Raw genomic sequence first — 27,064 nt, forward strand, 5'->3', positions numbered from 1 at the left:
ATAAGCCAGTGTTCTGTTCAGAAAAGAGATCAAATCAAATCAAATCAAATCAAATTTATTTATATAGCCCTTCGTACATCAGCTGATATCTCAAAGTGCTGTACAGAAACCCAGCCTAAAACCCCAAACAGCAAGCAATGCAGGTGTAGAAGCACGGTGGCTAGGAAAAACTCCCTAGAAAGGCCAAAACTTAGGAAGAAACCTAGAGAGGAACCAGGCTATGTGGGGTGGCCAGTCCTCTTCTGGCTGTGCCGGGTGGAGATTATAACAGAACATGGCCAAGATGTTCAAATGTTCATAAATGACCAGCATGGTCAAATAATATTAAGGCAGAACAGTTGAAACTGGAGCAGCAGCACGGCCAGGTGGACTGGGGACAGCAAGGAGTCATCATGTCAGGTAGTCCTGGGGCATGGTCCTAGGGCTCAGGTCCTCCGAGAGAGAGAAAGAGAGAAGGAGAGAATTAGAGAACGCACACCTAGATTCACACAGGACACCGAATAGGACAGGAGAAGTACTCCAGATATAACAAACTGACCCTAGCCCCCCGACACATAAACTACTACTGCAGCATAAATACTGGAGGCTGAGACAGGAGGGGTCAGGAGACACTGTGGCCCATTCCGAGGACACCCCCGGACAGGGCCAAACAGGAAGGATATAACCCCACCCACTTTGCCAAAGCACAGCCCCCACACCACTAGAGGGATATCTTCAACCACCAACTTACCATCCTGAGACAAGGCTGAGTATAGCCCACAAAGACCTCCGCCACGGCACAACCCAGGGGGGGGGGGGGGGGGGCAACCCATACAGGATGACCACATCAGTGACTCAACCCACTCAGGTGACGCACCCCCTCCAGGGACGGCATGAGAGAGCCCCAGTAAGCCAGTGACTCAGCCCCTGTAATAGGGTTAGAGGCAGAGAATCCCAGTGGAAAGAGGGGAACTGGCCAGGCAGAGACAGCAAGGGCGGTTCGTTGCTCCAGAGCCTTTCCGTTCACCCTCCCACTCCTGGGCCAGACTACACTCAATCATATGACCCACTGAAGAGATGAGTCTTCAGTAGAGACTTAAAGGTTGAGACCGAGTTTGCGTCTCTGACATGGGTAGGCAGACCGTTCCATAAAAATGGAGCTCTATAGGAGAAAGCACTGCCTCCAGCTGTTTGCTTAGAAATTCTAGGGACAATTAGGAGGCCTGCGTCTTGTGACCGTAGCGTACGTGTAGGTATGTACGGCAGGACCAAATCAGAGAGATAGGTAGGAGCAAGCCCATGTAATGCTTTGTAGATTAGCAGTAAAACCTTGAAATCAGGCCTTGCTTTGACAGGAAGCCAGTGTAGAGGCTAGCACTGGAGTAATATGATCAAATGTTTTGGTTCTAGTCAGGATTCTAGCAGCCGTATTTAGCACTAACTGAAGTTTATTTAGTGCTTTGTCCGGGTAGCCGGAAAGTAGAGCATTGCAGTAGTCTAACCTAGAAGTGACAAAAGCATGGATTAATTTTTCTGCATCATTTTTGGACAGAAAGTTTCTGATTTTTGCAATGTTACGTAGATGGAAAAAAGCTGTCCTTGAAATTGTCTTGAGAGATCATTGCAGAGAGATTGATTGTGATATAGATCATTGCTGAGAGAGGAGGTTGATGGCTGAGGGGTATAGCATGTTGGTCGTTGGTATGTACTATGTTAGTTGTTGTTGGTAGCAGCTTTGGTATGTTCTGTGTTTGTTGCTTTGTTAGAGCTTCTTTAATGGCCTGAGTTAGTTTTTTCTCAGTTTTGTTGTGAAGTGGATTGTTTAATATTCTGTTTCATTTGTTCCCAGGGGGGAAAGGGGAAGGCACCTAGGGAGTGCTTAGGCGAGGCCCGCGGGCATACATATACCCGTAGTATATTCATTGTCTAGGCACACTAGGTAAGACCTGGGCGGACCACCCCCTGTATTTTGGTTAGTGCACCAGGTGGTGCTAAATTAGGTAAGTAGTGGTTAGGCAGGTAAGATAGGAGAGGGGGGCTTTGATATTTACTTTCTTTGCTTTGGTTCCGTCCAGCCCCTTTTCCCCATATTACCGTGTGAAGGAATAAATTCTTAGTAAGTGGTAAATCTGCCTTTTGTCATCCTTACTCACACCTACAGTCCATACCTCTTTCGCTTCACGGAGAGTTGAGTTGTAGCAGGGTAATGCGTTCCCTCTTCAGAGGTGTGCGTAACAATCACGTTGAGGGAGAGGTTGTTGTCCTTGCACCACGTGGTCAGGTCTCTGACCTCCCTATAGGCTGTCTCATCATTGTCGGTGATCAGGCCTACCAGTTGTGACATCGGCAAACTTAATGATTGTGTTGGAGTCGTGCCTGGCCGTGCAGTCATGGGTGAACAGCTAGTACAGGAGGGAACTGAGTATGCACCCACATGTTGAGGATCAGCGTGGCGGATGTGTTACCAACCCTTACCACCTGGGGGCGGCCCATCAGGAAGTCCAGGGTCCAGTTGCAGAGGGAGGTGTTTAGTCCCAGGGTCTTTAGCTTAGTGATTAGCTTTAAGGGCACTATGGTGTGGAACGCTGAGCTGTAGTCAATGAATAGCATTCTCACACCGGTGTTCCTTTTGTCCCGGTGGGAAAGGGAAGTGTGGAATGCAATGGAGATTGCATGATCTGTTGGTGCAGTATGAAAACTGGAGTGGGTCTAGCGTTTCTGGGATAATGGTGTTGATGTGAGCCATGACCAGCATTTCATGGCTACAGACCTGAGTGCTACGGGTCGGTAGTCATTTAGGCAGGTTACCTTAGTGTTCTTGGGCACAGGGACTGTGGTGGTCTACTTGAAACATGTTGGCATTGCACTCGGACAGGGAGAGGTTGAAAATGTCAGTGAATAAACTTTCCAGTTGGTCAGCGCATGTTCGGAGTACACGTCCTGGTAATCCATCTGGCCCTGCAGCCTTGTGAATGATATTCTGTTTAAATGTCTTACTCACATCGGCGGCGGAGAGCATGATCACACAGTCGTCCGGAACAGCTCATGCTCTCATGCATGTTTCAGTGTTATTTGCCTCGAAGCGAGCATAGATGTTATTTAGCTCATCTCTTGTCACTGGGCAGCTCTAGCAGTCATTTTAAGCAATAATTAATGGGAGGACTTTTAAGCTGGTGATATTAACCCTTCTCTTTCACAAGTTATCACAACAACAAAAAAATTATTTGTGAGATTCACAGTGCCTTGCAAAAGTATTCAGACTCCTCGGATTTCTTCACATTTTATTGTGCTACAATCTACACAAAATACTCTAATGTCAAAGGGGAAGGAAAATTATCTATTTTTATATATAAGTATTCGGCTCCCTGTGTTAACACTTTTGGCATCGATTACAAATGTGATTCTTCTTGGGTAAGTCGATAAGAGCGTTGCACACCTGCGCAATATTTGCCCATTATTATTTTCAAAATTCTTTCAGCTCTGTCAAAATGTTGGGGATCATGGCTACACAGCAATTTGCCATAGATTTTCTAGCATATTTAGGTCAAATCTGTAACTTGGCCACCACGGAACAAAAACATTTGTTCATTACTCCCCTATTATGTCATCCTGTCTGAGCTGACAAGGTAAAGATAAAACCTAACGCATTGGGACCAGCTCATTCACAACATGGCTCAATTATTATACTAATGGCGACTCAAGAACATTCACTGTCTTCTTGGTAAGCAACTCCAGTTTAAATTTGGCATAGTGTTGTAGGTTATTATCCTGCTGAAAGGTGAATTCCTCTCCCAGTCTCTGGTGTAAATCAGACAAGCAGGTTTTCCTATTTTGCCTGTGCTTAGCTCCATCCCGTTTTATTTAAATCCGGAAACTCCCCAGTATTTGCCAATGTCAAGCATACCCATACCATGATGCAGCCACCAACACTCTGGAAAATAAGGAGGCAGTTACTCGGTGATTTGTTGTTGGATTTGCCCCAAATATAAGGCTCTGCATTTAGGCCAAAAAGCATGTTCCTTTGCTGTGTTTCCCCCCCTCATTATTACTTTAGTGCCTAATTGCCTACAATATGCATGTTTTGGATATTTTTATTCTGTACATTTGCATTAATCTTTTCACTCTGTCATTTAGGTCATTATTGTGGAGTCACTACAATGTTGTTGCTCCATCCTCAGTTTTCTCCCATCACAGCTATTGAACTCTGTAGCTGTTTTAAAGTCACCAATGACCTCATGGTAACATCCTTGAGCAGTTTCATTCTTGTCCTGTAGCTCAGTTCAGAAGGACGCCTGTATCTTTGATGTCTGGGTGGTTTAATACATTATCCACAGCATACATATTAACTTGACCACGCTTAAAGAGATTTTCAATGTCTGAATTGTTATTGTTACCCATCCACCAATCACCGCCCTTTATGAAGCTTTTGAAAAGCCTTTGTATTTGAATCTGTGCTTGAAATTCAATACTTGACTGAGGGACCTTACAGATGTTGTATGTATGGGGGACAGAGGTAGGAGTTGGTCATTCAAAAATCATGTCAACCCCTATTATTTCATACAGAGAGAGTCCAAGTAACTTATGTGATTTGTTAAGCTGAATTTTACTCCTAAACTAATTTAGGCTTGCCTAAACAAAGGGTCTGAATACTTATGCAACTACTATATTTTAGTTAATGTTTTATTTATCAAAAAATATATAATAAACACAAAATGTGTAGAAATCAAAGGGGCCTGAATACTTTTGCAAAAACCTATAGCATTTATTATTTCATTTGTAATAGAAAAATAAACAATGATGAAGGGAATCTTATTTTGTCTTCACGAGAGTGCTTTTGTGTATGAATGTAACATTTTGTTTATTTAATTTAACTAGGCAAGTCAGTTAAGAACAAATTCTTATTTACAATGACAGCCTACCAAAAGGCCTCCTGCGGGGACGGGGGATTATTTAATAAATAAAAATATAGGACAAAACACACGTCACGATGAGAGTGAACACAACACTACATAAAGAGAGACCTAAGACAACTTGGCATTAACACAAGACAACACAGCATGGTAGCAACACAATATGGCAGCAGCACAACATAGTTGCAGCACAAAACAAGGTACAAACATTATTGGGCACAGACAACCGCACAAAGGGCAAGAAGGTAGAGACAATACATCACGCAAAGCAGCCACAACTGTCAGTAAGAGTGTCCATGAGTCTTTGAATGAAGAGATTGAGATAAAACTGTCCAGTTTGAGTGTTTGGTGCAGCTCGTTCCAGTTGCTAGCTGCATCAAACTGAAAAGATGAACGACCATAAGGGCTTTGTTTTATATGGGTTATGTATTCTTAACATCCTAAAATCAATCAACCCGTAACTCCTATAAGGATTAAATGCCTATGCATAAATACTGACCTCTGGTAGAGTGATAGGCCTATGTTGAAAACCTGTTCCTATGATTGGCTTAGGGATCTTGTTTCGTATAACAGACAGGCCAAGGAACCAAGGGTCTTTCTGGAGACCAAGGAACTGTCTGCACTTAAAAACATGCTGACGTCTTAGGTTCCCCACGTTATGTGAATGTGCAAGTGTGTGGCTGTGTGTGTGCCTGTGTGCCCTTAAAGAGGGGGTATCCAATTGGCAGGATAAAATTAGGCCAGCAAAGCCCTATACTGCTGACGGGGCTGGTAGAGCCCAAAAAAGATCCTAGCGAGGACCATAGGAGTGCAGGGGGTTCTAGGAGAGCAGCGAGCAGCAAGAGGAAGCGAGTGGGGTGGGTTGTTTGCACAGCAATCAGCTGCCAAAATGGCCATCAAAGGTAAGGTGGTGTAAATATGTGACTTGGTCTTAGGTATACGTGCCCTTTGTGTATGGGCTGAGGTCTCCAGCTGGTTTGGGACCAGTGAGAGGGGCTCTACTACTGGGCAGGTGGAGAATTACAGGGCAGGAAGATTAATTCTGATCAGTTCTCTGATAGAGAGCTATAGTTGGTGGAGATAGGGATAGACAACAAAAACAAAATGAGTTGATGACAGAATGGTGTTTAGCAAGCCTCTTCTTATATGCATGTGAAGAGTGATGACTCAGAGATTGAATCTGTTTTGGCCATGTTGGTGAATCATTATGGGCACAGCTGTTGGGTATTTAGGGTCAATGGTTGGGGATAGAAGGGAACTCGGCTCTATCTATGAAACATTCCTGGATGTTAGTTGTAATCAGATTGCCTTCTAGATTTACACTGGTGTTAGTGAGCTCACTGGAAGTTTCAGCTGTCACCGAAACGACATGTCAGTTTCACTGCAGATCTGCTATGCATTTGAACTCTCTAATGTATTGTGTGTGTGTGTGTGTGTGTGTGTGTGTGTGTGTGTGTGTGTCACCTCACCACCCTATGATCTGATGTGTTGTGAACAGAACCATAAAGACAGTACATGGATTTCTGTAACACTACATAAAGAGAGACCTAAGACAAACACATAGCAAGGCAACAACACATGACAACACAGCATGGTAGCAACACAACATGACAACATGGTAGCAACAAAACATGTTTGCAGCACAAAACATAGTACAAACATTATTGGGCACAGACAACAGCACAAAGGGCAAGAAGGTAGAGACAACAATATATCACGCAAATCAACCACAACTGTCAGTAAGAGTGTCCATGATTGAGTCTTTGAATGAAGAGATTGAGATAAAACTGTCCAGTTTGAGTGTTTGGTGCAGCTCGTTCCAGTCGCTAGCTGCAGCGAACTGAAAAGAGGAGCGACCCAGGGATGTGTGTGCTTTGGTGACCTTTAGCAGAATGTGACTGGCAGAATGGGTGTTGTATGTGTAGGACGAGGGCTGCAGTAGATATCTCAGATAGGGGGGAGTGAGGCCTAAGAGGGTTTTATAAAAAAGCTTCAACCAGTGGGTCTTGCAACAGGTATACAGAGATGACCAGTTTACAGAGGAGTATAGAGTGCAGTGATGTGTCCTATAAGGAGCATTGGTGGCAAATCTGATGGCTGAAAGGTAAAGAATATCTAGCCGCTTGAGAGCACTGTCATGACGTTGCCCTCTTTGGGTACAGTGAGCACCATCCTCCTCTGTCTCCTACAACCAGGCTGCTGTGGTCAGAGAGGTCGTACATTCCTGGAGGAGATTATCTCCTCATGGCCACAGTATAGAGAGATAGTGAGTTTTCATAGAGAGAACAAAGGAATTTCTTCCACCTCACAAAACTTGAGGTCCGAACAACATTTATGTTCTGGAGAAGGCATAAAAGATCGGTGAAGAATCCAGCTACGAACTGGTCCATTTGGTACAATTTTGTGAATCTCATGGGAGACAATATGGCCACATTACCATAACGTTGTTTATACAAAAGCCTCAGATATGAGGCTTACATCTAATTGTTGTATAAGATGAATGAGGGAGGATGATACTGTTTGTGAAATTGTGTAATGTGATTTTGGACTGTTTAATGAAGGAAACTCCAATTCCCTTTGGAGTTTAACTAAATCACAGGATCGCCCATGAGCACAGTTATGGTCTTGCATCCTGGGACAGGCCCTTTTCTGCTCTTCCAAATAAAATCCCCACCCGGGTTTTCTATCACGAGACCATGTATCTCTCAATTACAGAGAGGACTAAGGTTGAGACCAGCTTGCCTCACCACGAGGGGGCCAAGGTTTGAGACCAGACCAGTTTGTCTCCACACGTGGTTCAACTCTTAGACTATCGATACAGACAGAACAAGAACAAATCTTGATACTAATCACTAGTCTGCAGCTAGGAATTCGGTATCATTGAACTCGAAGACCGACAACCGCTGAAACATCCATAAGACAACATCGCTGAATGTTACTCTGAAGTATCTATTTTAACCATGACAGAGAGAGACGGACAATTCTACAAAAGAAGGACGATTCCAACAGAGATCATGTGACACACTGAGCATAAATATATATATTGATTGCAATTATTCCCGAATGAGTGAGTGTTCATGTGTAAAGGATTAACATTTCAATTGTTATAATTATCAACTTTAGTGTCTTATCTGTCGACCCCCCATTTCCCTTCTGTCTAAAAAAGCCGCCATGCCGGTTTAGCCCACTAGGGCACATTCCCCTATCATTTCATGTAACCATATTTACTTTGTTTGCTTGTGTGTGCACTTCTGTGATTGTTTAGTTAGTTAATAAATAAATGATTTTAAGACAATTGATATAGGGATGACTCATAGTAAAGGCTGATTCAACAGAAAATACGATTTTGACGAAATCATTGTATGAAGCCAATATTTGCCTTATGTTAAATAAAGGCAGAGAGGTAACAGATCCTGCAAAATATAGACCTATAGCATTGCTTAATTTCAACCAAAGTGCTTGCTAATATGTTGAACAAACATGTAACAGCCATTATTCCTCCGGATCAGACAGGATTTATCTCCGGCAGGTTTAATGTGCGCAGGCTGCTTAACAGTCTATATGCAAATCATGGGAAAGGCTCCAAGGCGGCTATTATATCACTAGATGCTCAAAAGGCGTTTGACCAAATAGAATGGTCATACATGTTCAAGCAATCAGTAGGTTTGGATTTGGCGACTCATTTATCGTCTGGGTCAAAATGCTTTATCCCTGTCCAAATCAAATCAAATCCAATCCAATCAAATTTTATTTGTCACATATACATGGTTAGCAGATGTTAATGCGAGCGTAGCGAAATGCTTGTGCTTCTAGTTCCGACAATGCAGTAATAACCAACAAGTAATCTAGCTAACAATTCCAAAACTACTACCTTATAGACACAAGTGTAAGGGGATAAAGAATATGTACATAAAGATATATGAATGAGTGATGGTACAGAGCGGCATAGGCAAGATACAGTAATTGGTATTGAGTGCAGTATATACATATGAGATGAGTATGTAAACAAAGTGGCATAGTTAAAGTGGCTAGTGATACATGTATTACATAAATATGCAGTAGATGATATAGAGTACAGTATATACATATACATATGAGATGAATAATGTAGGGTATGTAAACATTATATTAGGTAGCATTGTTTAAAGTGGCAAGTGATATATTTTACATCATTTCCCATCAATTCCCATTATTAAAGTGGCTGGAGTTCAGTCAGTGTGTTGGCAGCAGCCACTCAATGTTAGTGGTGGCTGTTTAACAGTCTGATGGCCTTGAGATAGAAGCTGTTTTTCAGTCTCTCGGTCCCAGCTTTGATGTACCTGTACTGACCTCGCCTTCTGGATGATAGCGGGGTGAACAGGCAGTGGCTCGGGTGGTTGTTGTCCTTGATGATCTTTATGGCCTTCCTGTGACATCGGGTGGTGTAGGTGTCCTGGAGGGCAGGTAGTTTGCCCCCGGTGATGCGTTGTGCAGACCTCACTACCCTCTGGAGAGCCTTACGGTTGTGGGCGGAGCAGTTGCCGTACCAGGCGGTGATACAGCCCGACAGGATGCTCTCGATTGTGCATCTGTAGAAGTTTGTGAGTGCTTTTGGTGACAAGCCAAATTTCTTCAGCCTCCTGAGGTTGAAGAGGCGCTGCTGCGCCTTCTTCACGATGCTGTCTGTGTGGGTGGACCAATTCAGTTTGTCTGTGATGTGTACGCCGAGGAACTTAAAACTTACTACCCTCTCCACTACTGTTCCATCGATGTGGATAGGGGGGTGTTCCCTCTGCTGTTTCCTGAAGTCCACAATCATCTCCTTAGTTTTGTTGACGTTGAGTGTGAGGTTATTTTCCTGACACCACACTCCGAGGGCCCTCACCTCCTCCCTGTAGGCCGTCTCGTCGTTGTTGGTAATCAAGCCTACCACTGTTGTGTCGTCCGCAAACTTGATGATTGAGTTGGAGGCGTACGTAGCCCTTTGGGCTACCCACTCAGTACTCTGCTCTTCGCTGTCGCCCTTGAACCCCTAGCGATACAAATAAGGGATCATCCTAATATCCAAGATCTTAAAGTTCAAGTAGGAAACATAGAAAGCCTCGTTATGCGCAGACGGTGTGCTTCCATACCTCTCGGACCCAGTAGCATCCGTCTCTAACCTACTAGACTTAATCAATTCATTTGGCAAACTATCTTGCTATTCAATAAATTGTGAGAAAGCATTTCATGTGTATCTCAGATAATATTACAGCAAGTGAGCTAGAGAGGATACCATTTAAAGTAGTGCATGACCACTTAACTTACCTGGTACCAAAAATACCTAGAAATCCACAGCTCATCTTCAAGCTTAACTAAAGTGAGCAGGTTGCAAAGCTAAAACAAAAAATAGAGAGCTGGATAATATTTCCTCTTTCTATGACGTGCACATTAATGCCATAAAATGTTTTTTCTTCCCAGGTTCCTTTGGCTTTGCCAGAATCTTCAAATGTTTCTTACCTCTTCATATTTTAAGACATTAGACTCGCCAATCTTGCCATTTGTCTGTGGTTACAAAAACCATCGTATTTGTAATGCTCACTTGGAAAACCCAGAGGAAACTGGCCTACCCATTAACTTACTGGGAACTGTGTTTTCCTGATAAATTGGACATGGATGTCCCCCTGTGGCTACATATGGAAGTCAAGTCTGTACCATTCCTCTCTTCCAGCCGTGCATTTCTCTAAAGCAGAGTGCCCAAACAAACTGACAGGCAACAACTTTGTTTTGAGAAAGTCTAAACCAGATTAACCAGAAGACTTCTAAACCAGATTAAGCATGTTTATAAGGTGCTTGATACCTCTGTATACACCCTGATATTCTTTAATAATTATTTTGTTCCATCTCGGTCTGATAAGGTGTTTGTTGAATGGAGGGAGAAGGGTCTGACCACAATTGAATATTTATACATAGATGAGCAATTAGTATCATTAATCAACATGTTTCAAGCAGACCACCATAGTCTCTGTGCCCAAGAACACTAAGGTAACCTGTCTAAATGACTACCGACCCGTAGCACTCATGTCTGTAGCCATTAAGTGCTTTCAAAGGCTGGTCATGGCTCACATCATCCCAGAAACCCTAGACCCACTCCAATTTGCATATAACATACCCACAGATGATGCAATCTCTATTGCACTCCACACTGCCCTTTCCCACCTGGACAAAAGGAACACCTGTGTGAGAATGCTATTCATTGACTACAGCTTAGCGTTCAACATCATAGTGCCCTCAAAGCTCATCACTAAGCTAAGGACCCTGGGACTAAACACCTCCCTCTGCAACTGGATCCTGGACTTCCTTACGGGCCGCCCCCAGGTGGTAAGGGTAGGTAACAACATATCTGCCACACTGATCCTCAACACAGGGGCTCCTCAGGGGTGCGTGCTCAGTCCCCTCCTGTACTCCCTGTTCACTCATGACTGCAGGGCCAGGCACAACTCCAACACCATCATTAAGTTTGCCGATGTCACAACAGTGGTAGGCTTGATCACCGTAGTGGAGCAGGTTGAGAACTTCAAGTTCCTTGGTGTCCAATCACTAACAAACTAACATGCTCCAAGCACACCAAGACAGTCTTGAAGAGGGCATTACAAAACCTATTCCCCCTTAGGACACTGAAAAGATTTGGCATGGGTGCTCAGATCCTCAAAAGGTTCTACAGCTACACCATCGAGAGCATCCTGACTGGTTGCATCACTGCCTGGTATGGCAACTGCTCAGCCTCCGACCGCAAGGCACTACAGAGGGTAGTGCGAACGGCCCAGTACATCACTGGGGCCAACCAGCCATCCAGGACCTCTATACCAGGTGGTGTCAGAGGAAGGCCCTAACAATTGTCAAAGACTTCAACCACCCGAGTCAAAGACTGTTATCTCTGCTACTGCATGGCAAGCAGTACTGGAGTGCCAAGTCTAGGTTCAAGAGGCTTTTAAACAGCTTCTACCCCCAAGCCATAAGACTCCTCAACATCTAGTCAAATAACTACCCAAAATATTTGCAGTGCCCCCCCCCTTCCCCTCTTTACACCACTGCTACTCTCTGTTGTCATCTATGCATAGTCACTTTAATAACTACATGTACTTTAATACCTACATGTACATACTACCTCAACTAACCGGTGCCCCCGCACATTGACTCTGTATTGATACCCCCCTGTATATAGTCTCGCTATTGTTATTTTACTGCTGCTCTTTAATTACTTGTTAATTTGATCTATTATTGTTATTCATATATTGTTTAAACTGCATTGTTGGCTAGGGGCTCGTAAGTAAGCATTTCACTGTTCACCTGTTGTATTCGGCACATGTGACTAACAGAATTTGATTTGAATTAAATAATACATTCAAACTCTTCCATTCACTTTTTTTCCCGTTATTTACAAGTCAGACACTATATCAAAGGGAAAATTCTAAATGTTGACACCCTCCCTGTACAACATTATTTTTATGATTTGCTACAGCGCCCTCCCAACTCAAAACACCTCATCTCAGTTAGTCTCCTTTTTTCCAACTGTACAGAGGCTTTTACTAGTCATTTCAAGGAGACCTGGAGTAAAGAGTTAAATATTGAGATCTCAGATTATCTATGGGGAGAAGCCCTTTCTAGAATTCACTCCTGTTCCATCAATACCAGATATCAATTGATACAATACAAGTCATGCATAGACTTCACTACTCCAAAACCAAATTGCATAGACTTTACCCCCAGGTCTCCCCGCTGTGTGACAAATGTAAAGCCTCAGAGGGTTCATGTTAACTCATCTTTTTTGGCTCTGCCCCTACTCAATAATTTTTGGAGAAACATCTTTGGTATTCAAAGGTAAATGAGAGGGCCATTGAACCTGACCCAGAACTTTCTCTCTTTGGCTGCTCAGAGTCTGTTCTAAGATCGTCTTATGAGGAACAACAGACTCTGATGTTTGGAATGGTGGCTGCAAAAAATATATGTATATATCCTCACAGAATGGAAGTCACTTATTAATCTCTATGACTCATCTATCTCTCCATCACATTCACTTATTGTCTTCCACCACTTATTAATGAATGAATAAATAATGGACTTAATTATCTATACCCGCTCAATCCTCTCACTGTCTCTTTGCAGTAATGGACCTGATCTACTGGCGGGATGTGGGGAAGACAGGGCTGGTGGTCACAGGGCTGGTGATAGGCCTGGCTAGCCTGTTCCAGTTCAGTTCCGTCACCATGCTGTCCTACCTGTGTATCTCCATCATGTGTCTCACCTTCCCCCTACGCCTCTACTACAAACTCCTAGAGCTGATACGGAAGATCCCTGAAGGAGTGCACCCCTTTCAGTAAGCACAGTTTACAGCAGTTATGATGCTGTAGTTTAGAGAAACACGATTCAACCTCAATATGTAATCATTGGAGCATGAAAAACCAACAGTCATCTGTGAATGGCTCTGTGCGTCTGTTGGTAGAACATTCTTCCTGAAACTAGGTATTTGTTTGATGACGTGTTTGTGCGTGTGTCTGTGTGTGTGTGCGTGCGTGCGTGTGTGTGGTACCAGGTCTTATATAGGAGACGACAGCTCTCTGACAGATGAGGAGACCGTGTTGGTGGTGGAGGAGGTCGTGCTAATGATGGCCTTCGCCATCACAGAGATCAAACGCCTGCTCTTCATCGACAGCATCATGGACTCCATCAAGGTCAGGGGCCATTACCAATGTCCCTCAGAAAACTAAGAGAAAATTCAGTGTATTACTGTACTATACCGTAATGAGGTCTCTTCACAGTCCCTAAATCCAAAACAGACTATGGAAGGCACACAGTACTATATAGAGCCATGACTACATGAAACTCTATTCCACATCAAGTAGCTCATGCAAGCAGTAAAATTAGATTTAAAAAACAGATAAAAATACACCTTATGGAACAGCAGAGACTGTGAAGCAACACAAACATAGGCACAGACACATGCATACACAGAAACAATAACATACACACACCTACACACAGATGTTGTGTTGTAGATATGTGGCAGTCGTGTAGTGGCCTGAGGGAACACACTTAATGTGTTCTGAAATCTGTTGTGAATGTATTGTAATGTTTTAAAGATGTTATAACTGCCTTAATTTAGCTGGAACCCAGGAAGAGTAGCTGCTGCCTTTTTCCATAAATAATACAAATACAAATGTGTGTGGGGACTAGGGAGGAAGGTAGAAGTCAAAGTCACATAATCACCAGCACTTGAATCAGACAACTGGTTCTCCTGAGCTCTTACATCAGTAACATTAAACAATACATCAACAAAACATAATCATTGCTTCATAAGCTCACATGCTATCACTTCTGTTGCCAAACAATGCCAATCTAAAAAGCTGTTGCTCTGTTTTCAGTTTGTGGTGCTGCTGTACGTGTTGACCTATATGGGCATCACGACCAATGGTCTGACCCTGGTGATAGTTGGTGAGACCCTACTAATCCACTCAACACCTGTCTATCTGACTGTCTTACACCACACTGTCCTACAGAACCATCCTCATACATCTGATAATTATCTCCTAATAAGTCCTGTTTCATTCATACTTGAAACTCCCCCAACTGCTCTGATCTGTAAATAATAACGTGAACATAGTTTGTTGATCTGATTTCCTTCTCTGTCTCTTTCACAGGTGTCATCTGTGTTTTCTCTCTTCCTCTGTTCTACAAACAAATGCAGGTGAGGCAGTGAGCTCCTGTTGTTCATAGACTATTTGTTGAGAGATTATTATAATGTAATCCACATAACAGCAGCAAACAAAGGACTGTGTCTAATCTACACGTGTTTGGATGACAGGGGCGAATTAAAAGGATTAGCAAAGCGGTCAGAGGCCTCCTGAGGAAAATCAAAAACTTGTAAGAGCTGCACAAGCTTGTTCAAATGACTGATATGACAGTTCTCATTTTTTATATGGCTAATTGTATCACTAAACCCTACAGGGACATTTAATATCCTGTTCTAGAACATTCATGTCACAATAACCCAACAAACCTTTGCTAGCCACATTACAAATATCTCTTAATGTATGTCATTTTTTGACGCCATTCAAAAAACACTGACTTCCCCATTTTGAAAGGATCCCTTTTGTCTTTGCAGGTTTAAGATGTTGTACAGTAAACTGAGACCCTCTCCTGCGACTACATCTGCCACAACCCCCACTCCCACCCCGGCCCCAAAACACAAACTCAAGTCAAAGTGATGAGACAGAGAGAGGGGGATCTATGGGAAAAGAGGGGGGTCACTCATACTTCTTATCTTATCATGCCACCTGGGATCAGGGGCTGGGAAACTCTGACGAGGGGAGTTTGGGAGGCTACTGGTGCTTTTATATTTCCATATTTTGTGGTGTCTGTGAATGGAAGCAAGATTTCAAATCCAGTGTTTGGTCTTGGTACATATAGGCCTACTGAAGATGTTTACAGACAAATGCATCATTCTTTGTCACAAATCTTGTTCTCGAGGCACTAGCTGACAGCCACAAAGTCATAGAATCAGATTTTAAACCTAACCTTAACCACACTGCTAACCCTAATGCCTAACACTAACCTTAAATTAAGACCAAAAAGTACATTTTTGTTTTCATTCATTTTTTAAATAAATTATAGCCAATTACGACTTTACAGCTGGCCTATCTAAGAGGAAATCGCTCACTTATGCCTCCAGGTCAAGACAGGAGGATTTTTTAAATGTTAATCTAAAAGACAACAAGCTTGCCTTGTCATGAGTCAAATATTTGTTTAACACATGCCATCTTAAGACAACACAGGGTGAATACTGGCTATCTAACCACATGCCCAAAACTGTAATTGACTTTGAGAGTACACTCAAAGTGTGAGAATGGGTACTTCTCAAAGTAAGTGTGAGAATGGGTACTTATCAAAGTAAGTGTGAGAATGGGTGAATGGGTACTTACTCAAAAGTGGCAAACTTTTGGGGGGATTTTTGTTTAAATTGTTGAATAAATGTTTCACAATTTCTAAACGGCTCCTATTAATTCATATTTTTTGGCATCTCGGAATGTCACTGTCAAAGGATGAGGACAGACAGAAAGACGACAGACAGACAGACAGACAGGCAGATAGACAGACACACACACACGCACATTAGGCTATATAGTTGAATTATTCATAAAAATAATTCTACAACATTTTATGATTATGTAGGCCTAAATAATTATCAGAAATATTTTTTGTTATTTTATTTCACCTTTACCAGGTCGGCCAGTTGAGAACAAGTTCTCATTTACAACTGCGACCTGGCCAAGATAAAGCAAAGTAGTGCGACACAAACAACAACACAGAGTTACACATGGAATAAACAAACGTACAGTCAATAACCCAATAGAAAAGTCTATATACAGTGTGTGCAAATGAGGTAAGATTAGGGAGGTAAGGCAATAAATAGGCCGGAGTGACAAAGTAATTACAATGTAGCAATTAATATAACTGAAATATAACTGAATGATCCACAAAACACATAATAGCTGAATACATGTTACCATCAAAAGTATTGCAACTGACAGGTTGAGTCAGCGTAAAATATAGATCAAACAGCTACAGGCAACAGAGGCTATGTCCAAGATTATGCACCACAGTTATCTTGACACCTCTCTGAAAACGGTCGTCACTATTTAGCACAGCCACAAAGTCATAAACCCCAACTATTTTACAATGAATGTTCTTAAAATCTGATTTGAAATCTAACCTTAACCACATTGCTAACCTTATGACAAACCGTAACCTTAAATTAATACCAAAAAGCTACTTTTTGTTTTTATGAATTTTAACGACATACAATTTTGACTTTGTGACTGTGGTAACTTGTTACAACCTCGGTAAACAAATCATTTTACGTAGCTAGAGCGTTGAAATTTTCGTCATCACGTCCTGTCAACCCTATGCCTCTGTCTTGGATGGTAAATGAGATGAACTCTTCTGATTAAATGGGATTTATGCCAATTTGTGAAATATAATCTTCATATTTGATAAGAAAATAGTTTGTAATTGACATTGCGGCACTTGAAGAGCTTGAAGACATCAAAGGAAATGACAGAAACGTATGGTAAGCAAAGCTATATCTGGCTTCACTGTCTCCTAACCTTAATGTCCGTTCTTTCGTCTGGGACAAGACACAAGATGAAGCTTGCAAGCTAGACAGCCGCCTATAGCAAGTTGTCAACCATTACTTACAACATCTAGTTTTCTAAATCTTTATCAGTCGTCGCCAGGAACCCTAACCACTGCTTCTGTTTAAATTGTGAGAAAATTACATTGCTAGTGGCTTTCAACAACACCCTGCTCTTGGCTTCCGCCTTGTGGTCAGTCTGTCGTCGTGTGATGTAGTAAATGTATTATTGATTTTTTTCCCCCATTATTCTTTTCCAGATTTCCTTTTTAAATTCTTGGTGATTGGAAGTGCAGGATCAGGGAAATCCTGTCTTCTCCATCAATTTATAGAAAACAAGTGTAAGTCAAATTGTTATTATAGTGATTATGTTGAACTTCCAGAAAGAGGTCATGTCTTAAAGATCACTGCCCCCACGGATATGGTACTGTAATGTTAACGTAGGGTACTGTAATGGTATTCACTACCAGGTTTTTGGAAAAGTTTACTCTACTTTTACATTAAGCTGTATCACACAACATGAAAGATGACAGCAATGCTCCTCTACCAAATGTAACAGAGAGTGTAATTAACTATGATGTCTGTACTGTACTGTGTTTTATGTTCTGTACCATGTAGTCAAACAGGACTCCAGCCACACCATTGGGGTGGAGTTTGGCTCCCGGGTGGTGATGGTCGCCGGTAAGACGATCAAGCTGCAGATCTGGGACACAGCTGGACAGGAACGATTCCGGTAGGTAGCTTTACTGGGCTCCTGAGTGGGGCAGCGGTCTAAGGCACTGCATCTCAATGCTAGAGGCGTCACTACAGACCCTGGTTCAATTCCAGGCTGTATCACAAGCTGCCGTGATTGGGAGTCCCATAGGGTGGCGCACAATTGGCCCAGCGTTGTCCGGGTTAGGGTTTGGCCGGGGTAGGCCGTCATTGTAAATAATAATTTGATCTTAACTGACTTGCCTAGTTAAATAAAAATGTAATTTAAAATAAGTTAAATAGTGCACATTAACAGGAAGCATGTTATCTGTGCATGACTGTCTAATGTTATCTCAGCAGGATGTTCATTTGATCGGAGAGAGGTTGTTACTGGGGTCATTTGAGAGACATTCAACTGACTGGGATGAGATCATCAGATAGATTGGATTAACAGGGGTGTCAAAGTCAAATGGACGGAGGGCCAAATAAAAAAATCAGCTACAAGACGAGGGCCGGACTGTTCGAATGTTCATTGAAAAATTTTTAAATGACGCATATAGTCTAGTGAACCTAATTGAACCTACTGAAAACCTAACAAATATATTACAATATGATCAGATAAATAAAGCAATATTTTCTTATGGCTCTGTCAGTAATCTTTAATTTTAACAGACACAAAAGACAAATTTCCTTTATATAAATATCCCCATAACATGAACATTAAATGAAAGAAACCGGTATTCAAGGCACCATCAGTAGACTATATTTTCTATTTTAGCAAAAGTGGGCTAAATTTACTTCAAAGAAAAAACAATAATAGCAATTTTCTATCATCCACTCAACTGAAATATTTTTAAAATATAATTGGATTGAAATACAAAAAAATAAAGTGCAAAAATCTATTAATCAAAAACAACACTTTGTTTAAGGAGAAGTAACATGCAGTGAAAACAAATATTAAATTTTAACTTTTAAACTTGAACTGAGTAAAAACTCTAAATATGTGATTGCACAGTAATGTTCACTTGTTTGAGGTTGAGGGTGATACTTGGTGGTGTCCCATCTTTTCCACAAGTTCATCAATGTTCGGGGTAAGGCTCTGAGCTGAAGAAATCCTCAGAATTGAGTGGAGGTGTTCAGCAGTAAGTCGACTTCTGTGTGATGTTTTGTTCAGGTTCATCAAAGAAAACAGTTGTTCACACAGGTATGTGCTGCCAAACATAGACAACGTTTGAGCAGCCTGGATGCGCAGCTGGGGCATTGTGCCGGGGAGGAAACGGGCGAACTCCGCAGCACCCACTGCCGCATATTTTGCCCTCAGTGCATCATTGCATTGGAGGTCAATCAACTCCATTTGGAGGTTTGGTGGTGAGCTTTCCACGTCAACAGCAAATGGGTTACCGAGCAGTTCCAACCTGCTTTTTTGTGCTTCAAAGTCAGCAAATCGGCGTCGAAAGTCAGCGGCAAGCATACCTATTTTATCAGCCAACTGTGTGCTCGGGAACGCACTGGTAGAGAGCTTCTCTTTCATGGTCTGGCAGCTGGGAAAGTGGCTCAAATTTTCTTTCCGCATCTGCGTCTCCCACAGAGTCAGTTTGGTTTTAAATGCCTTCACTGTACTGTACATATCAGAGATGACACGATCCCGACCCTGCAGCTGCAAGTTTATTGCATTCAGATGACTCGTAATGTCACACAGAAAAGCCATTTCACACAGAAACATTTCGTCTCGGAGTTGTGTTGTGTCTTTCCCTTTGCTGTCCAAGAACAGACAAATCTCCTCACGAAGCTCGAAACATCTTTGAAGCACCTTTCCCTGGCTTAGCCATCGCACCTCTGTGTGATAAGGCAAATCACCATGCTCCGTTTCTAACTCCGTCAGAAATGCCTTGAACTGGCGGTGATTCAAACCTTTGGCTCTGATAAAGTTAACTGTGCGCGTGATGATGCTCATTACATGCTCCATTTTCAAGGCTTTACCGCACAACGCTTCCTGGTGTATGATACAATGATAAGCTGTCAGCTCACCTGTCGCGTTTTCCTCTTGCATCTTTTCCCGTATCTTCGCCACCAGTCCGCTCCTGTGTCCACACATCGCAGGTGCTCCGTCGGTTGTCAAACCCACGAGTTTTTCCCAAGGCAGCTCCATCTCATTTACACATCTTGACACCTCTTCATACAAATCATGCCCCGTAGTTGTGCCATGCATAGGACGTAAAGCCAAAAACTCCTCTGTCACGCTTAGGTTGGAGTCCACTCCGCGGATGAAAATTGACAACTGGGCAATGTCAGAAATGTCGGTGCTCTCATCCACAGCCAAGGAATATGCAATAAAATCTTTTCCCTTTTTCACAAGCTGCTCTTTTAGATTGATGGACAACTGGTCTACTCTCTCGGCAATGGTGTTTCTGCTCAGACTCACATTTAAAAAGAGTTGCCTTTTTTCTGGGCAAACTTCGTCACAAACTTTAATCATGCAGTTTTTGATGAAATCCCCCTCCGTAAATGGCCGGGCTGATTTAGCGATCTCTTCTGCCAAAATAAAACTGGCCTTGACAGTTGCGTCCGCGTGTGTGTCCGCGTGTTTCGTTTCATAATGTCGTCTCAGATTATACTCTTTCAGTACCGCCACACTTTCTCCACACAGAAGACACACAGGTTTTCCAGCTACCTTCGTGAACATATACTCCGACTCCCACCTTGTTTGAAACCCCCGGTTCTCAGTATCCACCTTCCGTTTTGCCATTTTTGATGGGTATCTGAAAGTTAATTTTACTGTGATGCTGACGACTGCTGTGCCAATAAATATTGAAATGAAGCAGCCTACTGCTCGGTGCGTCACCTTTGCATTGTGGGAAATGTAGTATTGGTGCGTGTAAAAGATCTGCGGGCTGCCGGCTTGCTGCGGGCCGGTTCTAATAATAAATCAAGATCATCCCAGGGGCCGTAAAAAACCTTCTTGCGGGCCGGATGTGGCCCGCGGGCCTTGACTCTGACATATGTGGATTAGATCATGAGATAGTATTTGTGGATGTTCTAAGAGTCTGCTCTGACTCTTTCCCCCCCTACTTTCAGGTCAGTGACTCGCAGTTATTACAGAGGGGCAGCAGGGGCTCTCCTGGTTTATGACATCACCAGGTAAGACCCTGATTTAGACCAATTCCAAGTCAACAGTCACAGTTCACAATATCACTTTATTCCATTGCAGCCACGTCAGTGAATTTTAAACATAATTATACCTCTGTGTCTATCTGTCTGTGTAACCAAGTCGGGAAACGTATAATGCCCTGACCAACTGGTTGACAGACGCTCGAACGCTGGCCAGTCCAAACATCGTCATCATCCTGTGTGGGAACAAGAAAGACCTGGAGGCTGACAGAGAAGTCACCTTCCTTGAGGCGGCCCGCTTCGCCCAGGAGAACGGTAATGTAGCCTAATGACCCTGCATTGTGATAATGTAGCCTGATGACTATATAAGTCTGGGACCAAAAGGCATCTGAATAGCTTCTACCCCCAAGCCATAAGACTGCTGAATAGTTAATCAAATGGCTAACCATTGACTCTTTTTTGCACTGACTCTCTTACACTGAGTCTATGCACACTCACTGGACTCACTGCACTCAAAAACACTCACTGCACTCAAAAACTCACACAAAACACACACACACATGCATATTCACGCCACACACACTTTCACATACTCCACATACGCTGCTGCTAATCTGTTTATTATCTATCCTGATTGCATAGTCACTTTTATCACTACCTACATTACCTCAATTACTTCGTACCCCTGCACATTGACCCGGTCGGTACCAGTACTCCTTCTATATAGCCTCGTTATTGTTATTTATTGTGTTACTATTTTCAATTTTTATTAGCAAATTTTTTTTGTTTTTAAATTTGCAATGTTGGGAAAGGGCTCGTAAGTAAGCACTTCACGGTAAAGTCTACACCTGTTGTGTTTGGCGCATGTGACAAATATAATTTGATTTGACATGACCCTGCGTAGTGATCGAAAGACGGTTGATGTTTGCGTCTTTAAAGACGGGTGATGTTTGCGACTATAAAGACGGGTGATGTTTGTGACTATAAAGACGGGTGATGTTTGTGACTATAAAGACGGGTGATGTTTGTGACTATAAAGACGGGTGATGTTTGCGACTATAAAGACGGGTGATGTTTGCGACTATAAAGACGGTTGATGTTTGCGACTATAAAGACGGGTGATGTTTGCGACTATAAAGACGGGTGATGTTTGCGACTATAAAGACGGTTGATGTTTGCGACTATAAAGACGGTTGATGTTTGTGACTATAAAGACGGGTGATGTTTGTGACTATAAAGACGGTTGATGTTTGACTATAAAGACGGGTGATGTTTGTGACTATAAAGACGGGTGATGTCTGCGACTATAAAGACGGTTGATGTTTGTGACTATAAAGACGGGTGATGTTTGTGACTATAAAGACGGTTGATGTTTGTGACTATAAAGACGGTTGATGTTTGTGACTATAAAGACGGGTGATGTTTGTGACTATAAAGACGGGTAATGTTTGCGACTATAAAGATGGGTGATGTTTGCGACTATAAAGACGAGTGATGTTTGTGACTATAGATAAAGGAGATTGGTCCTTTTATCCATGTTGTCTCTCTTTGTTGTTATAAAAACAGAACTGATGTTCCTGGAGACGAGTGCCCTCACCGGAGAGAATGTGGAGGAGGCCTTCCTTAAATGTGGTCGCACCATCCTCAACAAGATAGATTCAGGTAATAACACACACACTTACACTCACTTATTACTAATAGGTGCACGAGGAGCCATGTTGTGCACTAGGGAATTGCATGCAAAACATCCTGTGGCGTTCTGCATTAGAATAGCCCCCGTGATATGCAACCTTTCAGGGAAGTTAGGAATCAATATACGCAGGCAGTTAGGAAAGCTAAGGCTAGCTTTTTTAAACAGAAATTTGCATCCTGCAGTACAAACTCAAAAAAGTTCTGGGACACTGTAAAGTCCATGGAGAATAAGAGCACCTCATCCCAGCTACCCACTGCTCTGAGGCTAGGAAACACTGTTACAACCGACAAATCCACTATAATTGAGAATTTCAATAAGCATTTCTCTACGGCTTGCCATGCTTTCAACCTGGCTACCCCTACCCCGGTCAACTGCCCGGCACCCTCCACAGCAACCCGCCCAAGACCCCACCATTTCTCCTTCACCCATATCCAGATAGCTGATGTTCTGAAAGAGCTGCAAAATCTGGACCCCTACAAATCAGCCGGGCTAGACAATCTGGACCCTCTCTTTCTTAAATTATCTGCCGAAATTGTTGCAACCCCTATTACTAACCTGTTCAACCTCTCTTTTGTATCGTCTGAGATTCCCAAAGATTGGAAAGCTGCCGCTGTCATCCCCCTCTTCAAAGGGGGAGACACTCTAGACCCAAACTGCTACAGACCTATATCTATCCTACCCTGCATCTCTAAGGTCTTCGAAAGCCAAGTTAACAAACAGATTACTGACCATTTTGAATCACATTGTACCTTCTCCGCTATGCAATCTGGTTTCCGAGCTGGTCATGGGTGCACCTCAGCCACGCTCAAGGTCCTTAACGATATCATAACCGCCATCGATAAGAGACATTACTGTGCAGCTGTATTCATCGACCTGGCCAAGGCTTTCGACTCTGTCAATCACCACATTCTTATTGGCAGGCTCAACAGCCTTGGTTTCTCAAATGATTGCCTCGCCTGGTTCACCAACTACTTCTCTGATAGAGCTCAGTGTGTCAAATTCGGAGGGCCTATTGTCCGGACCAGTCTCTATGGGGTGCCACAGGGTTCAATTCTCAGGCCGACTCTCTTCTCTGTATACATCAATGATGTCGCTCTTGCTGCTGGTGATTCTCTGATCCACCTCTACGTAGATGACACCATTCTGTATACTTCTGGCCCTTCTTTGGACACTGTGTTAACTAACCTCCAGATGAACTTCAATGCCATACAACTCTCCTTCTGTGGCCTCCAACTGCTCTTAAACGCAAATAAAACTAAATGCATGCTATTCAACCGATCATTGACCGCACCTGCCCGCCCATCCAGCATCACTACTTTGGACGGCTCTGACTTAGAATACGTGGATAACTACAAATACCTAGGTGTCTGGCTAGACTGTAAACTCTCCTTCCAGACTCACATTAAGCATCTCCAATCAAAAATGTAATCTAGAATCGGCTTCCTATTTCGGAAACAAAGCTTCCTTCACTCATGTTGCCAAACATACCCTCGTAAAACTGACCATCCTACCGATCCTTGACTTCGGCGATGTCATCTATAAAATAGCCTCCAACACTCTACTCAGCAAACTGGATGTAGTCTATCACAGTGCCATCAGTTTTGTCACCAAAGTCCCATATACTACCCACCACTGCGACCTGTACTCTCTTTCCAGACTCACATTAAGCATCTCCAATCAAAAATGTAATCTAGAATCGGCTTCCTATTTCGGAAACAAAGCTTCCTTCACTCATGTTGCCAAACATACCCACGTAAAACTGACCATCCTACCGATCCTTGACTTCGGCGATGTCATCTATAAAATAGCCTCCAACACTCTACTCAGCAAACTGGATGTAGTCTATCACAGTGCCATCTGTTTTGTCACCAAAGCCCCATATACTACCCACCACTGCGACCTGTACGCTCTCGTTGGCTGGCCCTCACTTCATACTCGTCGCCAAACCTACTGGCTACAGGTTATCTACAAGTCTCTGCTAGGTAAAGCACCGCCCTATCTCAACTCGCTGGTCACCATAGCAGCACCCACTCGTAGCACACGCTCCAGCAGGTATATCTCACTGGTCACCCCCAAAGCCAATTCTTCCTTTGGTCGCCTTTCCTTCCAGTTCTCTGCTGCCACTGACTGGAACGAACTGCAAAAATCACTGAAGCTGGTGATTCCCATCTCCCTCACTAGCTTTAAGAACCAGCTGTCAGAGCAGCTCACAGATCACTGCACCTGTTCATAGCCCATCTGTATACAGCCCATCTATCTACCTCATTCCCATACTGTATTTATTTATTTTGCTCCTTTTGCACCACAGTATCTCTACTTGCACATCCATCTTTTGCACATCTACCATTCCAGTGTTTAATTGCCATATTGTAATTACTTTGCCACCATGGCCTATTTATTGCATTAACTCCTTTATTTGACCTTATTTGCACTCACTGTATATAGACTTTGTTTTCTTTTTTTATACTGTATTATTGACTGTATGTTTTGTTCATTCCATGTGTAACTCTGTGTTGTTGTATGTGCTATGCTTTATCTTGACCAGGTCGCAGTTGCAAATGAGAACTTGTTCTCAACTAGCTTACCTGGTTAAATAAAGGTGAAATAAAAAAATAAAAAATGCATTCACATGACCTAAAGTGACAACTGTGTGTGAACTGTACTGAACTGTGAACTGTACTATATATATATGAATTAATTTTCCTCATGTGTTTAATATGTCGATGTGTCTCGTCTGTAGGTGAGTTAGACCCGGAACGGATGGGCTCAGGGATCCAGTATGGTGACACAACGGTGAGGCAGCTTCGCCAGTCGCCACAGGCTGGCTCAGCACAGGGCAGAGATCAGTGCAACTGTTAAAGGCTAATGCTAACCTAGCTCTAAGACACACAGAACCCATGTCTCCAGGTAAGTAGTTCATTTCGTTAAACCTGTACTGATAACAGTGTGGCTGTTTGCAATTACATGTGTATTTCAAGTGTTGAGTGTTCGTTCAATTGATCATCTGCTGTGATTTCCTTGATTTATGATTTTTAGAGCACTTAAAGATAGGTTAACAGTTACATCTCTCTCTAGGCCCCGATGTAAATCTTTCTTCTAACAGTCTCTGCACACTCAGTGCCTTTGGAGGACTGCCCTGTAACTCTTGACCCCTGCACTTGGACTACTTCTGGAGAGACCCTGTGTAAAAATGTGGGCTGGGTTGTCACAGAGCTATCTGGGTTGTCACGGAGCTACTCTCCTCCAGGCCTTTCTCTCTCTGACTACTGCTCCAGTCCGTGTCACCAGGGAATACAAGTGACATCAGCAGAGCGGACTGATCAGTCACAGAGCCAGGCCAATGGACACACACAGGACATTTGTTTTCAATGTCTTTACTCAGAAGCAGCCACAGCAGCTCACAAACCTCTCACTGTTCAAACATGGTGTAAGGAGAACATCATACGCTAATTTGTGTCTAATCTCTATAAAAGTTAAGCCAATTTATTGGTTGTGTTGAAAACTGTAAGATATTGTAAATATATCAAAAGGAAATATAACATTTATGTGATATTTGTGTACAATGTTTTAAGAGACTGAAAAAAAGCTGGGGACTTGTGGTAGTCACCGTGTACACATACTGTAATGTGTGAATGTGTGTGTGAAAATTGTTACAACGTTAAAGCTGGAATCCTTATCGGTGAAACGTCTTGTTTGCTCTATTACAACAACAAAGAAGTTACTTCAAACAATGAACACTGTTTTTTCCCCCTCAGACATCATTGCATGGCAGAGGAGGCTGGTGGGAGGAGCTGTAAGAGGATGGGCTCATTGTAATGGCTGGAATGGAGTCAATGGAACATAGTCAAGCATATGGTTTCCATATGTTTGATACTGTTCCATTTATTCAATTTCAGCCATTACAATGAGCCCATCCTCTTACAGCTCCTCCCACCAGTCTCCTCTGTAATGCAATCATGATGGAATGGCAGGTTTAATTTTTTTTTTTTACCACAATGCTGGATGCTCATATCCTCTGTTTCAAAATCAAAACAATAACAAATGCGCCGAAAACATTGCACTGTTTCACCTTTCGCAGATCTCAGCTTTAATATCTTTGACTGACTATCATAATCTTCAAGTTTGGGGCAAACAAATATGTATTTTAAATGTGTAAGGTGTTGTGCAATGATTATGAAAGGGTTAAGGCCATATCTAAATCCATTCTGACCAGAATGTCATTGATAGATTGAGTGATAATTGGTGTATTTACTTGATGTAAAGCACAAATGGGAAAATCTACAATTTTTGCATATATCTGGACTATGATCTTACGTATGACCTGTCTATCTACAAAATGTATCACTATGTGTGCTAGATGTAACTGAAGAACTGCCCCTCTTTGCAAAGCCTGTATGATCTTGAATTAATAAATGATTTAACCAAATGTTCATTAAACTTTCTACTGCTATGACTTTCTATGAGTGTGGCTAAAAAACATAAACACAATCCGTCAACATAGGATGAGTCATATTCAGTGATTAAATTGAGCCG

At 42.6% G+C, this 27,064-nt stretch overlaps 2 protein-coding genes across 4 annotated transcripts; both read left to right on the forward strand.

Annotated features, from left to right (window-relative positions):
• Positions 1 to 5,646: 5,646 nt before the first annotated feature.
• On the forward strand, positions 5,647 to 15,894 carry LOC139422988 (reticulon-1-A-like). The gene is made up of 7 exons (XM_071174523.1): positions 5,647 to 5,791; positions 13,014 to 13,224; positions 13,441 to 13,579; positions 14,270 to 14,339; positions 14,546 to 14,592; positions 14,710 to 14,768; positions 15,010 to 15,894. Exons 1-7 carry the CDS (start codon positions 5,779 to 5,781, stop codon positions 15,110 to 15,112), a joined length of 642 nt encoding a protein of 213 aa, XP_071030624.1. The 5' UTR covers positions 5,647 to 5,778; the 3' UTR covers positions 15,113 to 15,894.
• A 900-nt stretch (positions 15,895 to 16,794) lies between these two features.
• Positions 16,795 to 26,968, forward strand: LOC139422986 (ras-related protein Rab-4B-like). Of its 3 annotated transcripts, none has more exons than XR_011635785.1 (9): positions 16,795 to 16,974; positions 17,298 to 17,378; positions 17,656 to 17,770; positions 20,806 to 20,868; positions 20,999 to 21,153; positions 22,405 to 22,500; positions 25,272 to 25,438; positions 25,607 to 26,270; positions 26,456 to 26,968. XR_011635785.1 is itself a non-coding variant. In XM_071174522.1 (8 exons), exons 1-7 carry the CDS (start codon positions 16,959 to 16,961, stop codon positions 25,388 to 25,390), a joined length of 645 nt encoding a protein of 214 aa, XP_071030623.1. In that variant the 5' UTR covers positions 16,797 to 16,958; the 3' UTR covers positions 25,391 to 25,438; positions 25,635 to 25,681. The 3 variants fall into 3 exon arrangements, 1 of the variants encoding a protein (XP_071030623.1); XR_011635784.1 differs by having other exon boundaries at positions 16,797 to 16,974; positions 25,607 to 26,294; positions 26,469 to 26,968; XM_071174522.1 differs by lacking the exon at positions 26,456 to 26,968 and having other exon boundaries at positions 16,797 to 16,974; positions 25,635 to 25,681.
• Positions 26,969 to 27,064: the final 96 nt, after the last annotated feature.

This window comes from Oncorhynchus clarkii, chromosome 12 (genome assembly GCF_045791955.1).
Source record: "Oncorhynchus clarkii lewisi isolate Uvic-CL-2024 chromosome 12, UVic_Ocla_1.0, whole genome shotgun sequence".
Taxonomy (NCBI): Eukaryota; Metazoa; Chordata; class Actinopteri; order Salmoniformes; family Salmonidae; genus Oncorhynchus; species Oncorhynchus clarkii.